The following is a 27,564-nucleotide window of genomic DNA, read 5'->3' on the forward strand; positions in this document are numbered from 1 at the left end:
TCGTAGAGGAAGGCTGAGTGAAGTATCCAAATTCAGTCTCAGTCCCTTCTCATTCATCAACTCTGCTTTGTGATGTCGTGCAGTTTCTCACAGCTTTCAGGAATGGATGCTTACAGCTAAGCATCTGCTCTGCAACTCTGCCTATGCAATCCTGGGCTCTGTGTGTGTCCTGGGCTTTATGGGAAGGGTTTGCACCAGGTACTGCTGTCTCTCTTGACTGTGTGTTCTGTTCTTTCTAGTACCTGCTTGAGAACAATCGTATGGTGAATATATTTACAGACCTTTACTACCTGACCTTCGTGCAGGAGCTGAACAAGTCCCTGAGTGGCTGGCAACCCACAGTCTTACCAAACAGTATGTGTCTCCATATTACCTTGACTTACCACACACATAACCCATTTATTCTTCTTGCCTTGGATCCTCCAGTCTGTTTGCCTTCCTCCAGCCTCAGTCTTCTTTCTTGGCACAGGCAGTGCTGTTCCAATGCATTTTAGGGTCATCCTGACCCATACTAACAGCAGAGCCAATCTGGTTTATGCCTCAGCAACTTTGTTTCCCAGAGTCAGGCTGGCTGGGAGCAGAGCGTGGCTCATTTGTTTCTTGGAGCAGTTCTAACCTTTACGATAGGTTACAGTGGTGTCTGAACCCTTTAGGAAAAAGGATACCAAACCAGCAGGTGTGGTGGCCAATGTCTTTCCCTTCCCAGTTTGTCGGAAAGCCCAGCACACTGTTATAAATGTTGGCCATGGTTGCTGTCATAATACCTTGTGAACAGACTGCCGTAGAACTTTGCAGAGGCTTTCCATGCTGCCACAATCTGGGCTTCCTTCCCTGCAGTGTCTTGTAAACAGGTAGTTGCTGTAGCCTCTCTTCTGCATGATGGATGGCTGTTCCAGACAGAGGCCTTTGGCTCCAGACCTGTTTGTCTAGAGAGGAGCTGGCTTTTCTATTATCTCACATAGCGAGGTGGAGCACTGACCTGGAGTCCACTTCATGGCCATTTGTAGGGATGAGCTGTTAGGATTTATTGGGATTCTGGGCTGAGATTTCCTGTGCTGTGGAATGGCAGGGTTAGGGTCCACCAATGGCTCTGGAGGAGGAACCTCGTGGGAAAGCGGGTATTGTGAAGTGTCAGCACCGAGTTGAACTTGGAGGGGAAGGGATTGCTCCAGGCCCACGTTCTTCAGATGCGTGGGACTGGCTCCCAGCCACTGCTGGCAGGCACATTGTTCTAGTTCCCTCCTGAAAGAACACGAGGCCACTGTGGGTGTTGACCTGGTTCTTCCTCTGTATTACAGACACAGTCTTCTCACGTGTCGAGGAGGAGCACCTCTGGGAGTGCAAGCAGCTGGGCGTTTACTCACCCTTTGTGCTCCTTAACACCCTTATGTTCTTCAACACTAAGTTCTTTGGGCTGCAGACAGCGGAGGAGCACATGCAGCTCTCCTTCACCAACGTAGTACGGCAGTCTCGCAAGTGCACCACAGCCCGTGGCGTCACGAAGATGGTGAGCATCCGCTACTGTGCTCCTGCCAAGCAGAAGAAAGGCCGAGGTAGGGTCTGACAGAACATCTCCTTGTCCCTCTCCCTGCCTTCTCCGTCGTGTCCCAGCTGTGATCCTACTCTATCCCCCCTTTGCAGATGGCAGCACTGGAAAGAGGAAGCGTGAGGAGGAGATGCCAATGTTGGAGCAGCGGGAGAACAAGATGAACCCGCTTCGATGCCCCGTCAAGTTCTACGAGTTTTACCTCTCTAAATGGTGAGGCTTTTCTGGATCAGAGGCTTGTGTTGTTTTGGGGCCAACTCTCAGTTTCAGGGAGACCCAGTGGAGTAGCTGCTGCTCTCTGCATATTCTTTCATGAGCATTAAGCCTTGACCAGGGTCTGCACAGCTTGTAGACTGTGATTGAGAGAACGCTTCTCTCTGTCTGCTTTCATTCCTTATTTCTTGGAAGACGTGGAGGGGTGTGTGGCACATTGGTTAGGGAGCTTACTTTGCAGTGCATGGCCTTGTCTTGCCCAGAAGATGAGACACTTGGGCCCTCCTTGATAATTGAGAGGGCAAGCCAGGCTTTCTGAGCCCCTGCTGTTGATGTCCTAGGTCTCACTTTCCTTTCTCCTTACAGTCCTGAGAGTATGCGGAACCGCAACGACATCTTCTACCTGCAGCCTGAGAGGTCGTGCATCGCCGAGTCCCCGCTTTGGTATTCAGTCATCCCCATGGACAGGAGCATGCTGGAAAGCATGCTGAACCGCATCCTGGTGGTGAGGGAGATCTACGAGGAGCACAGCCGGCTCAGCAGCGTGGAGGATGATATGGACTAAGCACAAGGTGCTGCTGGGCTCTTTCTGCTCCAGCCTTGGACACCTCATCTCCGTGACTCCTGTTTTGGGGGCCGTGCAGCACAGCGTGGGGCCGGGACTGCAGCAATGCTGTCCCCACATTGTTACTGGACTCAAGACATCTCATCCTGCTCGTAACAGGCCTTTCTTACCTACGTGGCGCCTGCGCTCAGCCCTGTCCCGTGCCAGGTGGGCCATCTTCCCTGGGGCCAGCCCCTGCAGCACAGAGGTGGCAAAGCCACCAGGGTGGTGGCCCCTTTTCCTCCCCATCCTCCCTCTCCCCAGGGCTGCAGCCCCTACCCCCCGACTCTTACACTAACCCCTTCTCCCTCTGCCCTGAGGCAGGAACCGCACAATATGGCAGAGCGCTGCCTGGGACCAGCAGGCTCTGAGGCTTTTAAATTCCCCCTTCCCTTGGCATCAGCTCACAGAAGCTGCAGGTGGCACGGCAGGAACGGTAGCTCTGCTGCAGTGGGACAGTGTTTTCAGGGCAGCAGGGAAGGACCACCGGCAGAATGTGAACTGTTGGATAGGGGAAGAGTTGTTTCCAGGGTTGGGGGTTGGCCAGGGCTGGCTGTTGGGAGCAGATGAAGTTGGTGCTGGAACGTGGGGTCAGAGGCCCAGCTGGGCCGTCTCCCTCAATTTTGTCAATGTTTTCTGAGTCGGCAGAAAACTGACTGACACGGGTCTGTGCCAGTGCTGCCCTTCCCTCCCCACTGTCCCCATTCCTGGTGTAGCCCCCTCCACAAGGCAAGGTGCCACCAGCACTGCAAGCTGGCTGGGGTGCTGGTGGCAGTGGTGGGTCCCTCTGCTCCTGCTCCAGGCTCAGGCAGCCACTAGCAGAAGTGAGGAGATCTGCTTGGCCTCTCCTCCCTCCCAAAGTTGCAGGGCCCCAGTGCCTGCCCAGAGCGGGCTGGGCTCCTGCTGTGCTGTTCCCTGCTGCCTCCTACCCCTCCTCGTGTTCTGGTTGGTTTTCCTGAGCTGTACATGGGTCTCAGCACTGTTTGTTGAGCCTGTATATATTGTTCTGGGCCTTGGCCTGGGGCCCTCTGTTCTCTGTGTCCATGTGGAGAGTGAGCCACTCACAAGTCTTGTTGTAGTGATAACAGGGCGTTAGGACTAACCCTGTGTCTCTGGAAACCATTCATTTCAAATAAAGTTGCAGAAAGTTGCTGACTGCCCCTGCTTTCCCCAAGCAGGGGGTGGACACTGGCATGCAGCCCCTTGCTCAGCCGCAGCCCCAAACAGGGAGCTTGCCTGTGGGGCTGGCATCCTCCCTTCCCTGGGCTTGGCCTCTCCCAGAGGTGTTGCATGGCTCTGTTGGGCAACAGGACCTTTGTCCCCTTAGTGGGTGATCCCAGCTCAGTGTGTCCCTGCAGCCAGATCATGGCCCTGGGGGAGGAGAGCAGGACGAGCTGCCACCATGCATCTCCTCTCCATCCCTCCCTTGCTGTGCTGCCTGTGCTCTGTCCTGCCTGCTTCCCACCCACAGGAATGCAGCCCAGCATGGCGGTTGTCCTTCCTCAGCCTTTGGGGTCATGCATGAGATGGATGCTCAGGCAGCAATGCCACAGGGCCCATGGGCAGAGTAGGAGTCAAGTGAGGTGCAGTGGGTGTTTATTTGCTTCTCAGGGCTGATGGTTGGGGTAGTGGGGTTTGCCTTCGCGCTGGCTTGGTCCTGCTGCTCCCAGGCCATGCTCAGCTCTCATGCTGGCCATGGGGTCTGTGTCACGAGCCTGGCAGGTCCTGGAGATGGGAGCCACAACTGTGGCCACCACAGCACAGCATGGCAGCCCACGCATCATCCATCCCCGAGCATCCTGGCAGGCACCAGCTGCATTCACACTGCCAGGTCCGCTGCTCGCACCTTCCCTCGGGACCCACTGGCCACCCCCAGCCACGCACCAGCCTTCCCCAGAGGTGCCAGGTGTGGGCCGCTGGCATCCATGGGGTTGCCACCGCCAGGCAAGGTGAAGCGGGCACTGTGGGACCCCGCAAGGCCACCAGGGCCAGGCAGGATGCGGGATCTGGGACCTGGCCGCTGCCGGCACTTGGTGAGGCCCAGGTGGTAGATCTCCACCAGGTTGAGCAGCAGAGACACGCAGGCCACCCCCAGCATGAAGAGGATGAAGATGGTCTTCTCGGTGGGCCGGGAGATGTAGCAGTTGACGGTGTTGGGGCAGGGCCAGCGGCTGCAGGTGTAGAGGGGCTTCAGCTCAAGCCCATACAAGGCATACTGCCCTGCTATGAAGCCCATCTCGAAGAGAGCCTTGAAGACAACGCTGCAGACATACGTCCTCAGGATGGCCCCACGCATGTGGACCCGGCCCTGAGTGTCCCGTGCTGGGATCCGGGCCTTTCCCTGCTGCCGCCGGGCCCCGCTGCCACCCCGCGCTGCCGCCTGCTGCTGCGCCTTCTCCTCCAGGTGCACCAGATGCAGGATGTGGCCCAGGTACACCAGGCTGGGGGTGGAGACGAAGATGATCTGCAGGACCCAGAAGCGCAGGTGGGAGATGGGGAAGGTGCTGTCATAGCAGGCGTTCTGGCAGCCGGGCTGCTGCGTGTCGCAGGAGAAGCCGGCCAGCTCATCACCCCACACCCGTTCCGCAGCTGCCCCCAGCACCAGGATGCGGAAAACGAAGAGGACGGTGAGCCAAACCTTCCCCACCACCGTGGAGTGCTCCTGGGCGTTCTCCAGCAGCCGCCCCAGCAGGCTCCAGTCCCCCATGGCGCTGCAAGACAGCCACGTTCCAGACACACGGACACGTGCCCGACCACAGCCCCATCCCCGGGATGAGCATGCAGGGACCTGCACTGGGCTGCCCCCACTTCGTGCACACAAACCCCCAAACCCGGTGTGGGGAGCTTCCAGCAGGAGCAGCCCCAGCAGTGGGGTGGGCATGGCTGCCGCGGGGACACCGCTGCACGGGGACCCCTCACCGTTGTGGGTGTGTGGGTGCTCCCACGCTGTCACCAGAGTGCTGTGGGATGCTCCGAGGCCGCTTCCCCAGCGATCACAGTGCGGGCAGGTCTACCCGGCTCCGTCTGTCTGTCCATCCACCCGATGGTGGGCAGAGGGTTAGCGGGTCGTGATGCAGCTGCAGGCTCCATTGGCTTTTTTTCCCATGATTGGCAGATGAAGCAGCCACTGGGGGAAAATTTTCCCCTCTATTTTTGGTCTGGGCACTTTTCTAAATATACTGTGGGGCTGCAGGGATTGGTGCTCAATGCCACCAGAGGGTCACCGTTCCCACACGCATGCTGCTGGGGCACCGTGACTACAACCACAACTGCACCTGGGGACTGTGGCCCTCCAAACCCCCAGGTATGGGGCTGGGCAGCCCTGCACATGGGGCAGCGGTAGCCTGGGTGCACCCAGAACTGCTCCTCTCTGCTCAGGGATAGGCACCCCACGCTGGCACCGCATCCCCACCCGGAGCACAAAGCAGGGAGGCAGCACCTGAGAATGGACATTTAATGGCCTGAGCACGCAGCAGCAGCCCTGCCCTCCCCATCCCCGCTGTCCAGGAGGGCTGGCACTGGGCATGCAACACACGAAATGAGAGCAGCGTGTGCCTTCCCCAGGGCTGTGTGGGGCTCAACACGCAGAGCAGCGGTCGCCCTTCTCCTGCAGGCTGGGGTTGCGGCGCAGCATGTCCTTGAGGGATCCGTCCTGCTCGGTCAGCAGCTGGTTGATCTCGTTCTGCTTGTACTCAGAGGAAAGCTTGTGGCCGTAGAAGGAGCTTTTCCCCGAGGAAGGGTTGGAGTTGTGACGGCTGCGGCGCGCACAGGCCCGCACCACCAGGTAGACCAACTCGGCCATGTTGAGCACAATGCAGATGCTGGAGGTGACCAGCATGAAGACGGTGAAGATGGTCTTCTCGGTGGGCCGCGAGACGAAGCAATCCACGGTGTTGGGGCAGGGATAAGCCTCGCACTTGACCAGCCGCACCATCTGGTAGCCGGGGTAGATCATGTAGAAGAGGTACATGAAGACGGCCTCGAAAAGCAGCCTGAAGACCACGCTGCAGACGTACGTCCACCACAGCGACCCCGCGATGCGCATCTTGTGCTTCTTCACCTCCTCCAGGTGCTTGGCGTCCCCGTGGCCCGTCATCATCAGCAGCTTCTTCTCCTGATGCTGCTGGTAGGCCACGTGCATGGCCACGAGCAGGGCCGGCGTGGTGACCAGGATGAGCTGCAGGGCCCACAGGCGGATGTGCGAGATGGGGAAGAAGTGGTCGTAGCAGACGCTGTTGCAGCCCGGCTGCTGCGTGTTGCAGGTGAAGGCGGACTTCTCATCCCCCCAGACGCTCTCGGCTGCCACCACCAGCACCATGATCCTGAAGATGAAGATGACGGAGAGCCAGATGCGTCCGATGGCGGTGGAGTGGCGGTTCACCCCGCTCAGCACCGCGTAGAGGCCGGCCCAGTTCATGGCTCCTCACGCCTGGCAGGGAGCAACGAGAGGCGGCGTTAGGAGAGGGCCGGTCCCCAGCTGAGAGCCACCACGGTGGTGGGGGACATGGGAGCAAACGGCCACCGCAGCGCTGCGGGTGGTGGGCAGGGCAGATAGACAGCAGGATGGATGGACAGACAGCGTGACAGCAGAACAGACAGATGGCAGGACAGGAGCTGCTGACACAGCTCAGGGCAGCACTCTGCCCCAGAGCTCTGCTGTCCCCTGCCCCCAGCCCAGCCCCATATCAGAAGGTCAAAGGGCTCCTAGCGTGTAGCCGGGAGCTGCTGCAGAGCCTCTCTGCCTCCCTCCATGCGGGAGCAGAGCTGACCCTTCTGTCCCAGGGTGGCTCAGTGCCATCCTCCTGCCCTCCTCCCCACCCCCAGGTGCTGCAGAGGGTGGGTATGACGTTCCCAGACCCCCACCCACACCCAGCACTGAGCTCTGCCCGCTCCCTGCGCTGCCCCACAAGAATCCTAGAGTAGAGCTGGGGATCCCCAGCCGTGGGGTCGCAGCCCTGCAGTACCACCCTCCTCCTGCCTCATCCCTGCCCTGTGGGGCCCTACGCACCCCCAGTGCCAGCACCGAGCAGCACCAGGGGCTGCTCTGCACCCAGGCACAGGGCTGGGAGCCACCCCAGCGCATACCTGGCAGTGAGGAAGAGTCCTGCTGAGCTGCCCCCAAAGGCCCCTCTAAGGTCTCATGTCTCCTGCAGCAGAGCTCTGCTCCGCCTGCACTCGTCTCTGTCCACCACTGCCCTGCACTGGAAGTCATATGCTGCTTTATAAACTATTTGCATACAATGGGGCCTTTATGGGCTCCTGAACAACACACTTTAGCATTCAGATCCAACGCCCCGACTTCCGCCCACCCCGGCCAAACAAAGTCCCTGTGTGCTGCATCCCCGCTCCCACCTCGCCCCGCGCCCAGCACGGATGTGGACCCTCCGCCACCACCGGGGGGGCTCCGGGTCGGCAGCCACCTGAGTACGGCGGGGGGGACGTGGTAGTGGGGACGGTCACCTCCCCGAACAGCGAGCACCGAGTGCAGCCACGTGCTGGGGACACGGGACTGAGTCGAGCCGCGTCTCCGTGCGGCAGCGATGGCACCGCGGGGCCGGGAACGGCGCCATCCGTGCCTTCCCGTGCACAGAGAAGAGGGGTCCCCGTGCTTTGCCACCAGCCCCGGGCACGGAGCAGCACGCGTGGCACGGCTCCAGCACAGGGCCAGGCACGGACGTGGCACGGTGGAGAGGAAGGCGGGGACAGCGCGGCGATGCCCTCCGTGTGCCAGCCCCGCAGCGAGCGCTCGGGTCAGGCGCCCAGCAAACCGCGCTGCGCGTTGCCCTCCCTGCGGCCGACCGCGGGTCCCCCCGCGGTACCCACCTCGCCGACGGGACGGCCGAAGCTCTCGGTCCCGCACACCTCCCGACGCAGCGTTCGGAGCTGCACCCTGCACTTTATACCGCCCCGGTCGCCGCCCACCCCTCCCAAACCGCTCCGCTGCTCCTTTCCAGCGCCGCAGGTGTGTCCCGTTCCCCTCGCCGTGCCTTGGGGTCAACGCACCGCCCCACGGTCCCGTCCCGTCCTATCGTCCCCTCCGCGGGCCGTGCGCTGCCGGGCGGGGGATACGCGGCCCCGCACACCCCCACGGAGCAGCTCCGGGCGTCGTTGGTCGTTCCCGACACCCAAATTAAATGGGAAAAAGTGCAGAGGGGAAAAACAAACAGCCTCTGTCAACCATTAACCGGCGGAGCGGCCGCTCCAAGGTCCCGTCGAGGAGATGGGAAACGGCGAAGGGGCCGGAGGGGCACCGGGGTGGGAGCAACTCGGGGCTGCGGGGCCCGGGATGGGGCTGAGGGCGGGAAGGGGCGGCCGTCCCCCATAAGGGGCTGAGTCAGCGCTGCCCCCAGCACTGCGCCGCGCTGGGAGGCGGAACTGCGGCGGCAGAGGGCGCTGCGAGGTCGGAATGGGGATGGATGGGGATGGGGATGGGGATGGGGATGGGGATGGGGATGGGGATGGGGATGGGGGGGTGGGAGGTGGGGGAGGTAGGGATGGAGACAGGAATGGGAATGAGGGTGAGGATGGGAACGAGGATGTGGATGGGGTTGGGAATGGAATGGGATGGGGATGGAATTGAATGAGGTGAGGATTAGAATAGTGATGAGGATGGGATGGGTATGGGGAGGCATGAGGTGAGGATTAGAGTAGGAATGGGGATGAGATGGGGATGAAGATGAAGATGGGAATGGGGATGGAGCTGGAGGTGGGGGTGGGGGTGAAGAACTGCGAGCAGTGACCCCAGGACAGAGTGCGTCAAGTGGGGATGTGTTGGTGCCATCAACAGCTGCTGCCCTTTGTACAGCAGCAAAAACATTGTGCAAAGCCCTCGTGCAGGGACAGGCTGTGCTCCGAGGGCAGGACTGGCCCTTGGCCGCTGGGAGCAGACGTGGGCTCACGGGTGGTGACGCCAATCCGGAGGTTGGCAGCACGGTGGTGATGTGTGAGGCTGTGGGTACGGGAGAGGCGTTGTGTTGGGATGGCATCCGGCTGCAGGACTGGACTGACGCAGTGCTGTGGCCGTGGGGTCAGAGTGTCACAGAGGGAATTCATGTCCAACCATCATCGACGCACAGCGGTGCCGGGAGGTGCTGTCAGAGCTGAAGTGATGGCATCATGGGCTCCTGAGGCAGGAGAGGCAGATCCCCCTCAGTGGAGTCTGCTCTGCCGGGAAGGGCGCAGACAGCACAGAAATGCTTTGTGCTGCAGAGCGAGGTCAGGGGAGCACAGTGCTCATGGAGCAATGGCTGTGCTGTGTGGCTGGGCCCTAAGTTGGGGGGGCGGGGACCTGGACAAGGACCAGGACACAGACCAGGACATGAACCAAGACCAGGACACGGCAATGCTGCCGTGCTCCCACAGGCGGTGGCTCCTGGAGCATCACGGACACACAGTGGCCTCTCGTGCCCTCTCCATGCCACGCTGCCATTGCAGTTCAGTTTATTTCTGCTTCTCTTTGCATGCAGTTCCAACCACATCCCCGGAGCTGGGGATATCCCGTGTCCTCGCACAGATGTTGACCACGTGTGCTTTCAGGAATGTGGTGTCCGCTCTCTGCTGATGGTAGGGACACCCAGAGCAGATGGCAGCAGGCTGGGGAGGATGGCAGAAGCAGGATCTTAATAGCAGCGTGTTGCCAGTCACTAGCTTGCACCCGGGGTCCTGCTGGGGTGGCCGTGATGGTACATGGGTACAGCAAGGAATGGGGCACAGAAGGACAGGGGAAGCTCCTGCTGTGGGGCAGGAACCCACCTCCCCATCCCATGGAGGGGATTGCAGGGCGAGCAGCTGGTGGTGTCCTTGGAGTCTTTGGGTGGGCTGCCATCCCCTGGGCAGCGCCGGCCCCACTGCCTGCACTGCAGTGAGCAGGCTGTGCCGGAGCTGTGCTGCAGAGCGATGGCATCGCCATGGCAACCCGTCCCCCGTGGACCAATGTGGGTTTCCAAGGTTTCCATCCATCCCAGTTCTCCTGCAGCTGGCGCTGAAGGCAGCATCTGATGGGAGAGCTGGGTGGGTCTGAGCAGAGGGCACTGAGATCGGGGCAGTGCTGAGTAGGGGCTGAAGGGTCAGGATTTGGGGTGGGGAAGGATACCAGTGGAGCATCCCTCCATCAACCCCATGGCAAAGTGTCACCTGCCCCTGGGTGCCTCTACCTCGTGCTGGTTGCAGGACGAGGACTTCCCAAAGCAGCACCCATGCAGCACCGCCTGCCTCCCCCTGGTCCTCCCCAGCCCCAGCCCTTGGCCCAGCTCTTCTTCTGCGCTGCCTGGAGGCGATTCAGGCCCCCATGCCTGGTTGCCATGGCAACTCCAGTGGAAATTACATTAAAAAGCAATGAAACTAGCAGATTTCTGATCGGCAAGCAGGGGGAGGGGAGCGGGGCTGGGCAGGGCGGGAGGGGACACTGTGGGACACCTATGGAGTGGACGAGGTCCTGCACAAGACATCAATGCCACAGGGAACCAGATGGGCTGGGACATGCGGGGACCCCACCGTGCCCCCAGTGTCAGCAGTGCTGGGGACAGGTGACACCCCTGCCCAGGTGGGTGCCGGGACCGTAGGGACCCCCAGGTTGGGGCAACCCTGTGGTCTATCCCCTGCACATTTTAAGGAGAGGCAAGACACACCACTATTAAAAATATCACTTCTGTTTTATTTGGAATTTGTTACTCTGAGCGGGTGACAGGGTATAAATACATTCTCCAACCAGCACCCTCACCCCAAACCAAGGCTGTGTGGGGCCATGTGGGGCTGTGTGGGGTCACCCGGCACCGATGCGTCACGGCTGCCAGTGCGGGCAGCGTCTGCCAGCCGGACCGGGGCTGAGGGTGGCATCCCTGTGGGGACACAGGACCCGTCCCCTCCTGTGCTCAGGGTGACCACGCTGGGGGCTAAGCCAACCCCTGCCCTCACTGCTCCCGGGTAGCTCCTTCCCCACATCCAGCCCTAAGCTCCCCACTACCTGCGGCTATCGCCGGCTCTGCGGGTGCCCCAGCCCTGGGGCAGGTGCCCTGTCCCCAGTGGTACACCCTGGCGTGGGGTGGTGGCGAGGTGGGGAGCAGGGCGGGGTGGCTGTGGGTGGCTGCGCTTTGGCAGCGCGCATCCAACCCCATTGGGTGACTCCGCAGAGGGCTGAGAGTGGCACTGGACTGGGGGCTGGGATGGGGCTGAGGGGCTGTGGGGTGCCTGTGGCCGGGCCCTGGAGCGGGCTTTTTGGCTGATATCCGTGGGCACAGGTGACAGAGGAGGGAGAATATCAAAAATACAAAAGAGCGCGGCCTTGCAGCGCGGCAGGCAGGGCCCTGCCTGGTGCCTGGTGCCCACTGGCCCCGTGCACGGGTACTGGGGCCGTGGGGCCGCGTCAGGGCCGGCACCGCGCACACACGCTGGGGTTCTTCTAACTGGCTTTTTATTTTATATCAAGAACACTTGGTTTAAAATCTTTACAAAGGACAAAACGCGGCGACTCCGTTAGTGTGTAAAGAACTAAAGATCTGCTTTAAAAAACGTCTCTGCAAAGAGAAACGACTGACACAAAAGAGATTCTCTGCAGCGCAAAGAGGGGGCAGAGGTGCCACGTCTCCGTCGCGGGGCGGCCCCCCGGCTCCCAGCGCCCGCACCCAGCGCGAGGCCGGGTCCCTGCCTGCTGCCTCTGCCCTTAGCACCATGGCACAGTGACGGAGCCTTATCCACGGCGCTCTGGATGCCAAACCTCCTCCAAGAGGGATACCCAGCATCGCTGCTCGCCCGTCTCAACGTGCTCGGTGGGCGCGGGTGATGCCGTGTCCCCATCGGGGGGCACAGCCCCGGTGCACCAGTGGGGCCCTCCTGCCGGGAGCCGGAGAGTTGAAGCACTTCTCAAAGTTAGAAAGGAATGAAAGAAAGCGCCGAGGGAAGCGGGGCGGCCGGCGGTGCGCAGCGCCCACAGGTTTGGGCTTGGTGTCACACCGTCCGTGTGTGCCACCCGTCCGTCTGTCTATCCGTCCTGGTGGGGCTCCCGCCGGTCCCTCTGCCAGTGTCTGCCGAGTGCGTGTGCGTGCGTGCGTGGGTGTGCGCCGGCTGCGGGCAGCTATACCCTGGTGGTGGAGTGTGAGTGCGGGAGCCCCGTGCTGTTGAAACCGGCGGCGAAAGTGTTGTAGGGGTGCAGGGTCTGCAGCCCCACCAGCGAGTTGGGGATCATGGTGATGGTGTTGGGCGTCATGAGCGGGATGTCATCCGGGGAGCGGCGCAGCGTCAGCGTGTAGTCGGGCAGGGCGGCGAGGCGCAGGGTGTCATGGGGCGGCACGGCCTCGCACTCGTGGTGCGCCTGGCCGGCCTGCAGGGATGGCATCTCCTCGTCGGGCGCGTGGGCAATGTCGTTGGCGGCACCGCGCTGCGGGCTGGGCTGCCGGTGTGTGTCCTGCCGCCGCTTGTCCTTGCGGTAGTAGAGGGCGGCGAAGGCCAAGACGTTGAGGAAGAGGAGCGAGGCGCCCACGGCGATGGTGACACTCAGCTCGGTGGAGTAGTCGCGGGGGCTCTCGAGCAGGGTGCCCGCCTCCTGCTCCGGGCTCCACTTCTCCTTCCCGTTCTCGCTGTTGTAGGCGGGTGAGATGGCGGGGCGCTTGGTGGTCCAGATCTTGCCGTTGGGCCGGCGGGTGATGTGGGAGTTCTGCGTGGTGTCGGGTGGTGGCACTTTGGTGGTGGTGGAGGTGTAGTGGAACATGTCGTGCAGGTTGTACAGGTGGGGGACCAGGTGCTTCCAGAAAGCCACCTTGGTGGCTCGGTAGTGGTCGCGCACCCGCGGCTTCAGCCCGATGTGCAGGTACAGCTGGTCGCGGGGGTTGTACTTGGACCAGGCCACCTCCTCAAACCTGTTGGCCTTGGTGTGGATGAACTTGGTGTCCTGTGGGACGGGCTTGTTGGGGTCCCTGCGAGACACAGACAAAACAGAGCTAGCACCGGGCAGAGCCAGAAAGGCGAGGTGAAAGAGCGATCTACCTCCGGATAAACAAAGGGAGGCACAGATGGGCAGCATCCCAAACCCTGAGTTGAGCCTCACCCATGATAACCATGACCAAGTTACTCCCACACCCCTGCCCTCAGCTGTGGCTGGAGCCCTGTCCTGGGCTGATGCTGGCTACAGCCATGCCAGGTCACAATTGCCTTGCCCAAGGCAGGAGCATGAGGAGCCAGGCCCATGGATCTCCAGGTATATGGGACTCAGTGCCACCCTACCACCCCTCACTCAAGTGCAGACTGCTCCCCACCCTCCTTGCTCACCCTGTCTTGGCAAAGTTGGTCCAGTAGGTCATCACCACAGCACTGAGCATGACATCGTTCTTAGAGAAGTTGCAGGGAAAGAGGTCTGTGGGGCCGATCATGGGGATCCCAAACACGTAAGGCACCTCATCCCCGTGGGCCGCGTCGGACCACGCGGGCTTCATCAGGCTCTGGCAGTGGTGGTAGAAGGCGTAGAAGTAGGTTGGGGAGCCGTAGCGGGCGTGCAGGTCAGCTGTCACCACTGATGGCTCCACCCATTGGTGGTCGGTGAAGAGGGCCACCAGGGTCTTGCGGCGAGTCTCGGGGTTGTCCCTGTCGGCCCAGTCTGTGTACATGAACTTGATGGTTTCTCGCAGGGTGTCCTTGCCCTCGGGGTAGCCATACAGATTGTCTACAAAGTTGGAGACTGAGTAGTCAAAGTCGCTGCCCGAAACGCCATCCTCGGGATCCACCACGCCCTCCACGAACTTCAGCCCCTCGCCTTGGTTGACACCCAGCATGATGTCGTAATTGAGGAACTCGCCCTGCTCCATTAGGATCTCTGGGTCATCTGGGATCACATCCCCATCAATGACCGGCCCAAAGGCCACGTGGTAGCGGGCCGGCTGGATGTCTTGTTCCACCAACTCCTTGGCACTCTTCTGCCGCAGGCAGTCCACCATGTCCACCGTGTCCAGCACGTTGCAGCCCACCTTGTCTGCCAGCATGCTGGTGTACTTGACGGGCTGGTAGTTCACCGCCCAGCTGGAGAGCGCAGAGCCACTCTGGATGATGGCTCTCTGGAAGAGACCTGCAAGAGAAGCAAGGAGTTCAGAGATGCTCCAACACCCCGAGGCTGCAGTGGGGTGCTGTGCTCCCACGGCAGGAATCTCATGGGGATGTCCCAGCATCTCATAGGGCCATTCAAGGCTGTGTCACAGTCATGGCTTGCTGAACATCATGCTCCATCTCCGCCATCACATGCTGCCGCCATCCTCCAGCCTGGGTGGGACCACGCAGCAGCAGCGGGAGGGTTAATCCCTGCTCGGGGACACTTAACCCTGCATGTCCCACCCGCTGCTTTGTCAGGGTCCCCCTCACCCCCCTCCCTGCCACTTCCTGCCCAGCTGGGTCTGCTTGGTGCCAATCCGGCCCCGCGGGAGCACGCTGCCAGATGCACAAAGAGGGCCTTTCTGCCACTGGGAACACAGAGGGAGTGGACTTTCGCCCTGGAAAGCGGGGCCACAAAGGCCCTGGCCCAGGCGGAGGAATGTGTGGCTGGGCTCCAGCCCCATGTCAATGGCGCTTGTGCTCGGAATACAAAGGGCTGCGAGGAAGCGGAGCCTCCGGGGCGGTGCAAGGCGGCCGAGCTTGGGGTGCACCCCGTGGTCTCTGCTCTCCGGCCAGCCCTCTCTTGCACCCCTGTGCCTTGCTGAACCCTGGCACTCGATGGCTGCGATTCCCATTTCATGTGTGGTGCGTGGCACGGGGCATGGCTGAGCTCAGAGTGCTGCAGGAGACCCGGCTGCACACCTGGACCCACACAGCTTTGCAGGGAGCATGTTCCTTCCTGCAGCAGCAGTGCTGGGAGGATCCTGGCTACCAGCCACAGTGCCCATAGCTGTCTGCACGCACAGCCCTTGCTCTGCCAAGTACCTGACGTACAGTCCCATGCGCTGGGACAAAGAGAAGTCACAAGCTCTGTTTGTCACCTCCCAGTGCCCTAGAAAGCAGTGCCCAGCCTACAAGCCTGAGTCTGACTGTGGGCTTGCATGCTCTTCACCATCATCCACCATCGAGCAGCTGATCTGAGGGCTCCCTGAGCCACGCTGGGTGCCTCCAAGATGAGGATCCTCCTTACAGACACTCCCTACAGCAGCAGCTATTGACCCTGCCATCAGTGTGCTGCCCACTGGGCACTGGCCGTTTCCCACCAAGATGACAGACCCCCCCACACACCTTTGTTGGAGGAGAGAAGCAGCACTTTGCTTCTTGGCAGGGAATCCACCTGCTAGCAAGCAACAGGGCTGGCAGGGGAGCTGCGGGTCCTCCTGGCAGCCAGACGCAGCGTGCGCAGCACCAGCCTCCCATGTTTGCCTCTCGCCGCGCCTGGCAGAGCAGGCACAAATTAGCTGCTTCATTAATAGCTCTTGATCACTACGTGTTTTATTTTGATCCGATAAAAACAAACCCGCCTGGTCTCCAGGCTGAGTCTCAGTGTGGCTTCCCTGCTGAGCTGCAGGGATGGCCCTGGGGAGATGGGTGCCCTGGAGCGGGGCTGGATGAGAGCGTTCTGTGTCCATTTGTTCTGATGCAGTGCTGGCTGCAGCATCAGCATCTCCCCTCCCTCCTCGCTGTGCTCATAGCCAAGGCGGTGAGGGAGCCAGGTGCCCAGCACCAATGTGATGCAAAGGACACAGCATGCAGACACAGGGTTTAGTGGCAGAAAGCCTGGTGTCACCCAGAAAGTGCTGTGCTGGGCTCTTCAACCATGGAGGGAAAGCCAGCAAGCAGCTGCAGTTGTTCTGGGGAAGTAATTGCTGGGTTCCCCAATCCACCAGCCTCTCTCCATGCTGCCAGCTGCATCTCCAACTCAGTTTGGTCAGAGAAAACCCTTCTCTCTGTGTAGGAGCTTTCAGGCTGCAAAAGACTGGTGTATTCACTGCCCCATGTACCCATTCATGTGCAGAAGGGCTTGTGGAGCCCCAGGTACTCATCCATGGGGACAGCATGGCCACACATGAGTCCTTGAGCCACAGTGTCCCCTGCATGGAGGTGGAGCCCATCCTGCTGCTCAGGAATCTGCAGAGATCTGCCCTTGTTCCTTCAACACACAACACCAGATTTCCCAGACCACACATGCAAAGCATTTCCTGGTTTTACCATAGAAAGTGTCTCCTCCTAGTATCCAGTCATGTTTGCATAAGTGACCTGAAGAAGATGGGGTGACATCCCCAGCAGCATCCTGCTCAGGGTCAGCAGGAGGATGGAGCACTGTGCAGAGCAGAGGCACTGACTTTGGGCACTGGGCACTCATGGAGGAGCATGCACTGATCACAAATGTCCTGAGATCCTGGGGCAGCAGGGAAAGCAGTTTACTCAGACCAGACTTGTCCTGGGCCACTGCAGCTTCACCTTTTTTCTTGTTTCCAAATCTTTCACCTCTTTGCAAGCCCATCTTTGCCATGTGCTGGACGTGGCACCCTTCAAACCAAATGCCACAAAACAGACGGCACTGCTGGCTCTGGTGCAGATACCCCGTAGCAGTCCTTCGTCCTCCCTGGAGGGAAGGCTGATCAGCTCCTCTGCCACATGCTGACTTTCTGAAAGTTTCCTTTCTTTGTGCACTGTTCCCAGGCTCTCTAGCAGGGCTGCAGCTCTTCAGTGTGAGGTGTCATTTTGTTGTGCCTGCCCACGTTTCTGAGGAGCAGTGTTGCCCACTGCCCCAGGTGTCCTGTGCCCACAGGGATGTGGTACTACATGAGGTTAACTATTGTATGTGACCCATAGAACTACTCCCTGGCAGTCTGGTGCTGTGGACCACACTCAGTTCAGGTTTTCCTCGTACCATTTTCTTTAGGAAGTTAAAGGCAGAACAACTCTTCTCAGCTGGCTGAAAATCTTTTTTCCAGTTTTCAATGTAAATTTATTCACAGGTGTTCTATACGCATTTGCTCTTACACCAGCACAATCTTGTAGCATAAACAATTCCTTTCTTTATCTAGAGCAAACACTCCACTGTATTTACAATGTGATATCAACCCCATCACCTCCATCTGCGTTGTGCAAATTTCAGCACACCCAGACCTCCGCTCCAGTACCATGGGGCCTCATTCCCTCTGCAGGCTCACACCCACCTTTGCCTCTACTCCAGCATGAATTCCTTGGCACCCCTGGCACCTACCTTCTGAGTGGTGGGAGAGGGTGAGCAGGCTGACACAGGAGGCGCCGATGCCGGAACCGAAGACAGTGATGCGCAAAGGATCGCCGCCGAAGAAGGCAATGTTCTCACTGACCCAACGCAGCGCCTGGATCTGGTCCAGCAGCCCATAGTTGCCCTTGGCAGCCTGGTCCCCTGTGCTCAGGAACCCTGAGAGTGAAGCAGAGCCCTATTAGCGATGGGGGAAGCAGGTCGACCTCCCACCCTTTCCTGAGCCTGGGGGAGAGCCTATGGGATCCCGTCCCACCATGACCAGTAGGGTTCTATGGCTGCTGTGGTTGGAGTGGGGATATTATTGTGCTGCTCACATGTGGGTGAGGGGCTGAGGGGTGAGATGGAGGCACTCCAGGCAGAGATAGGGTGATGGGCAAGAGTTCTGCCCTTCCCCGACCACCAGCCACACTAACAACAGACCAGGACATCTCCAAGGAATGCTCCAAGGAAAGCTGAGAGCACCAGGGAGCAGTGTGCATGCACAGCTAATGCTTCCCATGGAATAGCATGGTCTGGAGGAGGCACTATAAATGTAAGGAGGTGGGCTGGGCAGAAAGGAACTGACTGCAGCTTAAAATGCAAAAATTTTCAGTGAGGAAGATGCTGAGAAATGCTTTCAATAGTAAAGGTAACACCCAAGATAAGCTATCAGTGTTTTGTTTGCCTTGACTCAAAGCAGGAAGCTAAAGGCATGGCTCTGAGAGTAACCTGGCAGCAGGGAGTGGTGCTGCTCCGGCACCTGGGTGCACCTGTCGGCACACTGCAGCACTTCAGTGGAGATGCCAATGGCACCTTTTAAGTCAGATTTCAGATTGTATTTCAGATCTCTTAAATTTGCATTATCAATCTGAAAGGCCTGACTTTTAATATCAAAAGGTCTCGAGTATGTTTGTTTTTACAGAAAAGCTTATTTTCTATCAGGTAAATCCAAGCAAGGCTGCTGATCTGTGACTGTCATCCCCAAGAGGAGGTTGGGCACAGGAGCTGTCGGAGGGATGTGGTGCCCAGGTGTGTGACACTGCTGACCCAGCTGAGTGTGAGCAGCAGAGCCTGCAGGGTGGCTTGGATGGACTCTTCCCTGGCAAAGCCCTTGGAGGGCTGAGCACGGTTCTGTGCATCTCGCAGGAAACCACAGAGAGATCAAAACCAATCTTATAGCCCTCCTGTTTCCTTCTCCAGGGGATGCGTCTGGGCTTGTGCATTGTCCATGTAGGGTAAGGGGAGCTCCTGGACCTGTCCTAGCCTTGGGCACAGGCTGCTGGAGCACAGGCACTGCTGTTGGCTCTGATGGCATCCACGGGGCGGTGAGGCAGCACCCTCTGGCAGCTCAGAGCTGTGAGCACTCTCAGGAGGTGATGCTGCGTAAACACATTTATTATTTATTTAGCCACAGACCAATATTTGCTTTCAGCTGAGCCAGGTTGAGTAAAAAAGCCTGGGTGGCCGGCGCCAGGAACTTGACCACACTGCTGTGGGCACCGCCACGTGGCACTTGGCCACCTCTCCCTGTTCCCCGTCCCATAGCACAGCCCATACCGAGCACTCCGACGCGGTAGTTGAGTGTGATGACAATCACGTTCCCGTAGCTGGCCAGGACGCTGCCGTCGATCATGTTCCCTGTGCCCTCCATGTATGAGCCGCCATGGATGTACACCATCACCGGCTTGGCCCCGCTGTCCCGGATGTCTGGAAGGAGAGGAGGTTAAACACGGGACCACGCTGGCGATCGCAGCACCCTGCCAAGAGGCAGACCACAGAGAGAGGAGGGCAATGCCAGCTGCCAGGACCAGGGAGGGGGCTGCAGCAGCCAAACCCAGAGCCCAAAGCCATAGCACAGTCCTGCCAACCCCTCAAACCCTGCCAGCCCCCCCGTGGTAGGCAGCCACTGTCACCATCCCAGCACTGCTGTCCCCTGGGCAGGAGCTGCCCAGAGTCTCAATGCGTGCAGGAGAGGCACCGGCTGCACCCAGCTGCTCTTCCCTGGAGCCGGGCTTTGGCAACAGGCAGGAGCTGGCACCTCCGTGGTGGCAGTGGCTGTAGGGCACCAACAGACTGGGGGTGCTCATGGACTTCTTCCCTGTGTCCCCGTGGCCCCAAGCCCTCAGCTCCGGGAGTGCTGGCAGCTGGCATTGAAGAGGGGCAGGGATGGGGTGTGCAGGACCTGGAGGGCGGGGGGGCACTGGTGGGTGCTCCCACCTCTCACTCACCCGCTTCCCCACCTTCCCAATTGCCCAGGGAGGCAGAAATCTGCCGGCTGCCTGGATGTGAACCCATGGCACCCCAGTGCCCGGACACAGACATGGCGATGAGCAGACAGTGCGTGCATGTGTGCGTGTTGGGGAGGTGAGCGCCGAGGCTGGGCGAGGACAGGTCATGAGGCATGGAGTGAGGATGAGGAATGGGACCTGAAGACCGGGGAAAGAGCACCAGAGGAGCCAAGGGTTGAGGAGCAGCCATGCTGTCTCTCTTTCCTCACTATCCTTGTCCTGGGGACATCTGTATCCATGCTGGGCCTGTGGAACATCTCACCCACATTGCATGGAAGCAGCTGCACAAATCGAAGTGGCAGTGTCAGCTCCTGCATGCCCAGCCCTCTCCAGCACTCATGGACTTTGCTCTCCTTTGTGCTCACCTGTACCCAGTGCTGGCTGTGCACTGGTGGGTACCGGCTGGCACCAGGCACAGCTCTTACCCTCTTCACTGCTCCGACCACAGCTCCATCCCCACCTCCCTGCACACCCCACCGTGGCGGCCACCCTGCAGTGCTCTGCCAGGAAAACCTCCTCCTGGGTGAAACCCCAAGAGCTCCAGCACTCATTCTTGCAGCTCTGTCCTCTCCCCACTGCTATATGTCACCACCAAAACACGAAGGGCCATCCCTGTATCAGAACAGCATTAAAACGCAGAGGCAGAGCAGGGAAAAAATGGCTCCTAATCTTTGTGGCATAATTCAGCATGCAGGGATTTTCCGCAGTCAGATCATTTAGGATGGATGCCAGTTTACGCCCTGGTACAAGAGATCCTGGGGCACAGGTTACTAGGAGAAAACAACAGGTTTTGCTGCTGCCAATGAACTGGCTTTTCATCTGCTTCCCAGAACCCAAATGCCATCTGCCAGGATGGGCTCTGGGCTGCCCCAGCACTCCACAGCCCACGAGGTCGCAGTGCCCTCACTGTGTTACAGCTGCGTCCTGTCTGACCTCCTCCTCACATCTCTGCAACAAAACAGACCAAGTCCAACCCTGCGGCCGAGCAGCTCCTCGTTACCAAAAACCGCCTGTTCTGCAGCTTTCTTAACCTGGTGGCAATGAAACACACCCGTTTGACATTGCACTCACTCTACCTCATCTGGCACAGATGCAGTGGCACAAGCAACACCTTGCATTAAGAAAAAAATGGGTGCAGCACATCCAGCTGGGACCGGGCACAGATTGGTAGCACGGGTGTCCATGCTTCTGTCCCATACTGGAAGCAAGTGGGAGGGGAGAGTTCAGGCTCCCGTCGTGCATCGCTAAGTCTGGAGGGATGAGGCTGGAGGTGGAATATGACCGGGCTCGGGGTGAAATGGGCCCAGGTGCCCGAGGGCTCCTCTGCTCCCAAGCTGCCATGCTTCCTCCCAGCCCTCGCTCGAGCGGAGCGGGGCAGCCAGCAAACTTCTCCTGCAGCACGACCCCACAAGCTTCCCCAGGAGGAGAGGATGGGGCTGAGCCCTGCACAGCCGGCCCCCCTGCCCCCCGCCCCGCGCAGCTGCCCAGCGCTGAGACAGACACACACGGGGCTCCCTGGGGATGGCAGCGGATGGCGGGCATACGGAGTTGCTTTGCGTGTCATGCAGTGGCAGCCTCGAGCACAGAAATACCTTCGTCTTCATCCCCGTCATTATCCGCTAAGTCCTCTCCCTGTTTCTTAGCGCTGGCTCCTAGGGACCAAACACGAGGAGACAGAAAAAAAAAAAGAAAAAAAAGAAAAAAAAAAAAAGGAGAAAAACAAAACAAAACAACAACAACAACAAAAAAAAAACAACAAAAGAAAAAAAAACACAAAAGAGAATTCAAAAATAGCATGATAGCAGAGCTGGTGGGGCCAGGCTTGCGCCCCACAGCACTGCTGGCTACTCACACTGCACCTCTCCCAGAGCCACGGCATGGTGGGGACAAGGCTGCCCCAGTGCCACGGTGCTGTGCTGCTGCTCCCCGGGCCCTTCCCAGCTCCTTCCCGGGGTGCAGGGGCTGGGAGCATCCCAAAGCAGTGTCCTCATCTGCCACCAGCACAGCCGAAGAGTCAGGTCACCCCACAGTCCTGCCCATCGCCCTGTGCTGAAAACTGCCGGCTTGTGACGGGAGCTTCCCCGTGCTGCAAAAAACATCTGTCTCTGTAATGTCCTAAATGCCTCTGTGGGTTGCGCTGGGTACCAGCACAGTCCCAGAGCCCTGATCCTATCTGCCCAGCTCTGCCTGACTTGCCCATGGGGCAGCTCCATCAGGGGAAGTGCAAAATCCTTTTGTTGTAGAGAGAACCCAAAAGCCTGACTGGGGAGAGCAGCCTCATCTTGCTCAGAGCACAAACTTGGGGTACAAGAGGGGAGCACAGTGCTCCGTGCCATGACCTTCTGGACAGAGGAGCAAGGACCACATGTCTGGGAAATCCATCAGGAGAGCAAAGTTTGAGGAAGACGAGGCCATCCAAATGCTGACAGCAGGGAGCTGTGCTTGCAGCCTCCCCAGGGAGGGCAAGCCTCAGCAGTGACACAGAGAGAGACTTCTGCTCCACTGGGCAGTGGCTGGCGGAGCCACACAAGGCAGACAGTAAAGAAAAGTTTTCTGGCAGAAAGGGCAGAAGAACAGTGAAAGACGGTCTGGGGAGGAGGTTAAGGAGAGGCATGACAAATACTGGGCACGGGTCAGGCAGAGCAGCGTGCCCCAGGGCAGGGACATCTCCAGAGGCACTTGTTCTGCAAGTTCTCCTTCTAACCCAGCACTCCTGCCTCCTCCAGTCTCAGCCCACACAGCCTCAATGCCCCTGTCCTGCTGTACCCCCTACACACACACAGCCCCCAGCCTGACTGCAGGCAGGAGCTGGAGTGGAAGCTTCAGGCTTGACCGAGTGCATCTTTGTTAGAGAGCTGCAAGCCCAGAAAGCACTTAAGCAATGAACCTGTGCAGCACTGCTCCTGCCTCCCTGATAATGCACAGAGAGAAGGATTTTCTCTAATGAATGCTACAGGCAGCAATCCTTCATCTGTCCTGTGCTTCCGAGCTGTGGGAGGGCAGTGGGCACTCTCTGATGGGAGTACTGCATGGGGATGGATCTGGATGAGGGCAGCTGCCCTGGCAGCCTGGGGATAGGTGAAGGCAGGGATAATAAGGCTGAAAGAACCTGAGCCTCGTAAGGAGGAGGCAACTTCAGAGAACAATGGAAAGCAACAATGGGAAATGGGGCGAAAGTGATGCACTTGGGGACACTGAGAAGAGATGGGATCTCTGTGAGGTGAGTGCAAACTCAGAACCATCCCCACTGGCAGCACGGTGCCAGGATGGCAGCGTTTTTGGGGTCCTGCTCCTGCCAGCAGCAGTTTCTGCAGCCAAGCAGCCTTTCTGCCAGCAGCTGATAACACAGCTGTAACAAGTCCAGCTCTGTCACTCACCTCTGCAACTACCCACCATTGCTCCACAGCTCATAAGAGAAATTACAGATTAAGTGCTTCCACGCCTTTCTTGCACTTTGCTCTGTCACCTCCCTGTGTCTGCTGTTGCTGCACTCAAGGCCACTGCTGTGAGATGTTCTTTGCATTGCTGTAGGCTGCAGCCCCCAGCCCAGTGCTGCCATTCTGGCTGCTCCCAGGGGCCTGCCTTGGTTTAAGCTTCTTGTTACTGGGAAAAAAACAAAGCTCTTGTGGTTCCTGCTCTCCTCGCCCATCAAAAATTCATTCTGCTCACTTCGTGTGAGTGCCTGTTACACTGTTTAACTGAAAGCTGACTGTGAAGTGACACTGTTCAGGCTGATAGGAAGGATGTATGCTCTTATCTGAAGTCCCTAGGAAGATTTAAGCTCAAGTTTAGTAAAAAAAATAAAATCAGTTTTCCTTAAACAGGAGCATCGGCACCAGATTTATACTATCTTAAGCAAACTGTTGCAATAGTGCTGATGGCAGTGCAAACAGTGATAAAGAGGGCAGGGATCTCAGCTCCTTGCAGCCATCGTGCTCAGCACGGTGCGGATAAGAGAGGAGCAGGAGCTGCATCCAGTGGCCAAGCAGGAGCCTTTCCTCTGTGCTGCCCCATCCCTCCCTGCCCCTGAGCAATGCGAAGGAGCCATTTCCATCCTCCAGGAGCTCCACAAAAGCACCTGGGCTGGCACAAATGGTGAGTCTCACTTCTGAGCATCGCACTCTGAAGTAGCAGGGCACAGAGGTGGCAGTGAGTCCCCAGCCACGCTGGAGAGGCATCCATAGACCATACGCTGTGTGCACGTACACGCTCCTCTGGTGGGCAGAGCTCCATTTTCACAGCAGAACACGAACAGCAGCTGAGCTAGGCGCTGGCAGATCCTCTGCACAGAGCACCGCTAATTATTCCCAAGGCACTGCTGCCCTGCCCAAGAGAGGGACCAATATGCACCCAAATGGGAGACAGGGACATTTTTTGTCCTGCGGAGGCAGGGATAAATGCTAACAAATTCTCAGCCCTTTGGCTGCTATGAAATGACAGCAATGGCAAGGTGGGAGCTGAGGCATTTCAAACCACCGACATACCACATGGCCTCCTGCTCTGTGAGAGGAGAGCTTATTGACCAGTCACACACACAAAACGGCCTTAGAAATAATAATCAGGAGTATTCCTGAACAAGTCAATGTTCAAATGGCACCAAGTCTGAACAAACAAGCACTGCGGATATGTTATCCTCGCCCTAAGCACTACATACCCAGGACATTCAGAGCTAAAGAGAAGGGGGGGGAAATCTGGGGGGGGGGGGGAATCCTCAGTGCCTCTTCACAAGTTATTCAATTAATTCGAGTCAACAGACACCAGTGCAGTGGCCGGAGCTGAAGGGCAGCAGCAGCGTCTGGGTGCTTTAATCCTCTGTGTGTCACGCCTGGATGCCCAAATCGCTGGCTCTGCCCGTCCATGAGTCAGCGGGGCAGGAGGCACATCCCTGCCAGCTCCCCGAGAGCCTCTTCCACACGGGGACCTGCAGTTGGACCACCAAACGCATCCACATAGAGACTGCAAAGGAAGTGCCATCGAGCAGAGCTGCTGCAGGGCAAAACCAGGAGGAGAAGCTGCCTGAGGTGCTTCATCGTGTCTTGTGCCACCCCTTCTCCTGCCTTAACTCAGGCCCTCAGGAGCTCCCATGGGGACTCCAGCCCCAGAGGGGCCAGGGAAGGAAGCACTTTGAAGTGGCTCGGTGTCGCTGGCACAGCCTGCGCCGGAGGCGGCGTGCAGAGACTCCTTAATGCGCCAGCCCTTTCAGAGGCAGCCTTGGCACTCAGAGAGATGGCGTGTGAATAGCCAGGACAGCAACAGGAAAAGCAACGCAAAGAAACCAAACGACAGAACTCAGAGGGGGAAGGAAAAAAAATAGTCGCTGGAAGGAAAGAGCTCCCCAGACCTCTGAGCCCAGCTGTGCCAGACCCACCAAACATGGGGTCATGAAGAGAAAAGCACTGGGAGCGGAGGACCCGCTGTGTAGGACACCCAGGATGGCAGTGGGGAGGTAGGAAGGGCAGCTCCAGCCTGGCAGGACACTCCCTCCTGCACCTTTCAGAAGAGCTGGTTGGCCTGGCGATGAGCATCTCAGGGCAGCAGGAAGGATGGAGTGATGCAGGGAGCAGCCTGGGCTCTGCCTGCTTGTGCAGGATGGGCAGTGGGACCAAGGGAACACCCTGCGGAGGCAGACTGGGAGGATCTGATTTGCAGGTCTCCACTCCTCAGCCCATGGCATGGGGGATCGACCTAGATCATTCCAGGGACCCAAGCTGCAGTGCAGCAGGAGGAGCCCTGCATGGCCCTAGAGACAGCGGTGAGACAAAGCAGAGCTGTGTCTGCTCTGGAAATGCTCTGCCACCTCCAGGAGGCTGCAGCTCAGGAAGAGTGCAATGTGAGGGGGTGGAGAGCAGATCCTGAGCTTGCACAGTCCTGTCTGTGAGCGTGTGCACGTATGCATGTATGTATGTATGTAGGCATGTATGTAGTCCCATCAGCACAGCCAAGGGCAGAGAAGAGACTGGGGAAGAACATGGCAGCCATTACCTGGGTTAGGTGAGGAGTGATCCTCTAACGGCAGAGCTCTGGCTGCTGCTGACCATGCATGCAACAGAGAGAAGAGCTCGATCTCCTTCTAAACTCAGATGCTCCCCTGAGTGGGTCAGAATCTGGGGATGGGAGGAAAGCACTTGCCTCCTCTGGGCAAAGAGGTGAGAGGCACAGCCCCTCCAGCCCCAAGGGGAAAGGTCTCTTCAGGAGCTCTTCATGCCCAGAAGCCTCGGGAGCATGGGCTCAGCTGTTCTGAAAGGCCTGGAGCAACAGGAGCATCCTGCTCTGCCCTGACCCCGAGCCCATCTGCAGCCCAGGGTGGAGGCAAGTGGGAAGCGGGCGGCAGCAGGCAGGGCTGCTAGGGGCCCGTGGGCAGCTGCAGCACAGAGAGGAGCACGCCGCGGGGCCAGAGAAAACCGACAGGCACCCTTGCACTCTCTCACTCTCTCTCTCTTTCCTCTCTGTGCCTCTCTGCCGGTCGGCTTGCTACATACCTCCTTTCCTACATATTTTCTTGTTGGGCTTTCGGGTGCATTCCTTGGAAATCCGTTTTACTGTAAAATGAATAAAAGACTACAAAATAACAGGAGGCTCCACCGGCTGGGAGTGGGCATGCAATCACAACCACGCTGCCACCCCCCCGCCGCCCCGGGGACCGCAGGAGGTGGGTGGGGAGTGGCGCTGTGGGAGGAAAACTCTGGGCCTGCCATGCTGGGAAGGTGCAGCTGAGACCCCCCCGGGATGGAGGAGTGGAGCGGGTGAGACAGGGCCTGCTGTGTGCGTCCTGCCCTGCTCACCCTGGGGCTCCCGCGGTGGTGAGGCTATGGCAGGCGCATGGGCAGAGTATTGCCTCCTCTGCCCTCTACTTACGGTTCAGGTGGGATGTCCTGTGAAGGAAAAGGTTAGACAGGAGGCAGCCAGTGCTGCTCCGCCTCACCACCGCGGACCAGGCCTGCTCTAGGCTGTGGCACCCTGTGCCAGGCCTCAGCACACTGCACTGGGCCTCAGCACACTGCACTAGGCCTCGGCACACTGCACTAGGCCTTGGCACACTGCACTAGGCCGCGGCACACTGCACTAGGCCGCGGCACTAGGCCTCAGCACACTGCACTAGGCCGCAGCACACTGTGCTAGGCTGCAGCATATTGCACTAGGCCTAGCCATGACACACTAGGCCGCAGCTACTTTGCAATGTACCCCAGCCTCCTGCCTGCACCAGAATCCCCCAGAAAGGGCTCCTGTGCCACCAAAAAGGGCTCTGTGTTCCCTTCTTGGCATGAGCAGCCCAGCCCCACGAGAGGCAGAGTGTTCCTCCCAGCAGCGGCCACAGCCCGTGGCCACGGCTAGCACATGGACCTGGGGGTGGGAAAAGGAAGGAAGGACAAACCCGAACCAACTCAAGACAGAACCTGGCACTCGGCGCCTGGGGAGCACAAACCAGCTTGTCGCTCTGTGGATCTGCGGTCAGAGAGTCTGATTCAGATTTAGCAACACAAGAAAGGAACCCGTGACAATGCCATGGAGGTGGAGGAAGAAAGAAGGGGAAACCGAGAGGCGTGGAGGGGCAAGAGCACGCGAAACAAAGATGGCAGCTGAGGGCAAGCTGAGTGGCCAGAGAAAGCTTTCCACGAACAGACAGCATGCTGCAGGGTCCACAACCACATGCTTCAAACACAACACCCAAGTGAGACCAACCGCTGCTGGGCAGGGATAGGGGCAGGACAGCCCCCCTTACCCTCCCAGAGCGCTCGCTCCTGCAGATGCCCCACCGGGGACT

General features: G+C 59.0%; 4 protein-coding genes across 13 annotated transcripts in view; 1 reads left to right on the plus strand and 3 right to left on the minus strand.

The window, feature by feature from the left end:
- ZMYM3 (zinc finger MYM-type containing 3) overlaps positions 1–3,513 on the plus strand; it is a 30,184-nt gene extending 26,671 nt beyond the window's left edge. For all 6 annotated transcript variants that reach the window (XM_085230370.1, XM_085230368.1, XM_085230367.1 and 3 more), the window contains 4 exons: positions 240–354; positions 1,299–1,553; positions 1,642–1,759; positions 2,126–3,513. In XM_085230370.1, coding sequence (XP_085086496.1) covers positions 240–354; positions 1,299–1,553; positions 1,642–1,759; positions 2,126–2,324 — 687 coding nt within the window. In that variant the 3' untranslated portion in view covers positions 2,325–3,513. The remainder of the gene's footprint in view (positions 1–239; positions 355–1,298; positions 1,554–1,641; positions 1,760–2,125) is intronic.
- Positions 3,514–3,942: 429 nt separating this feature from the next.
- LOC100551358 (gap junction alpha-3 protein-like) lies at positions 3,943–5,647 on the minus strand. The gene is made up of 2 exons (XM_085230674.1): positions 5,283–5,647; positions 3,943–5,074 (listed from the first exon to the last, which is right to left on the minus strand). The coding sequence occupies exon 2, from the start codon at positions 5,068–5,070 to the stop codon at positions 4,183–4,185; it is 888 nt and encodes a 295-aa protein (XP_085086800.1). The 5' UTR covers positions 5,071–5,074; positions 5,283–5,647; the 3' UTR covers positions 3,943–4,182.
- A 156-nt stretch (positions 5,648–5,803) lies between these two features.
- GJB1 (gap junction protein beta 1) lies at positions 5,804–8,501 on the minus strand. 3 transcript variants are annotated; one of them, XM_085230676.1, is made up of 3 exons: positions 8,187–8,311; positions 7,449–7,564; positions 5,804–6,792 (listed from the first exon to the last, which is right to left on the minus strand). In XM_085230676.1, exon 3 carries the CDS (start codon positions 6,778–6,780, stop codon positions 5,941–5,943), a length of 840 nt encoding a protein of 279 aa, XP_085086802.1. In that variant the 5' UTR covers positions 6,781–6,792; positions 7,449–7,564; positions 8,187–8,311; the 3' UTR covers positions 5,804–5,940. The 3 variants fall into 3 exon arrangements, with proteins under 3 accessions (XP_085086802.1, XP_085086803.1, XP_085086801.1); XM_085230677.1 differs by lacking the exons at positions 7,449–7,564; positions 8,187–8,311 and adding an exon at positions 8,351–8,501; XM_085230675.1 differs by lacking the exon at positions 7,449–7,564 and having other exon boundaries at positions 8,187–8,328.
- Positions 8,502–10,995: 2,494 nt separating this feature from the next.
- NLGN3 (neuroligin 3) overlaps positions 10,996–27,564 on the minus strand; it is a 30,160-nt gene continuing 13,591 nt past the window's right edge. Inside the window, exons 3-8 of one of the 3 annotated variants that reach the window (XM_085230650.1) lie at positions 26,282–26,341; positions 21,395–21,454; positions 19,072–19,221; positions 17,506–17,691; positions 13,623–14,412; positions 10,996–13,270 (exon numbers count right to left, since the gene is read on the minus strand). In XM_085230650.1, coding sequence (XP_085086776.1) covers positions 12,433–13,270; positions 13,623–14,412; positions 17,506–17,691; positions 19,072–19,221; positions 21,395–21,454; positions 26,282–26,341 — 2,084 coding nt within the window. In that variant the 3' untranslated portion in view covers positions 10,996–12,432. The remainder of the gene's footprint in view (positions 13,271–13,622; positions 14,413–17,505; positions 17,692–19,071; positions 19,222–21,394; positions 21,455–26,281; positions 26,342–27,564) is intronic. The other 2 variants (XM_085230651.1, XM_085230653.1) reach the window with 2 other exon arrangements.

The sequence above is a fragment of the Meleagris gallopavo genome, chromosome 9, assembly GCF_905368555.1.
Source record: "Meleagris gallopavo chromosome 9, MGAL_WU_HG_1.1, whole genome shotgun sequence".
In the NCBI taxonomy this organism is placed as follows: Eukaryota; Metazoa; Chordata; class Aves; order Galliformes; family Phasianidae; genus Meleagris; species Meleagris gallopavo.

What these genes read in the sequence shown, in the direction of transcription:
- LOC100551358 (XM_085230674.1), bottom strand. Translation starts at nt 5,070, where the DNA reads ATGGGGGACTGGAGCCTGCTGGGGCGGCTGCTGGAGAACGCCCAGGAG.
- GJB1 (XM_085230677.1), bottom strand. Translation starts at nt 6,780, where the DNA reads ATGAACTGGGCCGGCCTCTACGCGGTGCTGAGCGGGGTGAACCGCCAC.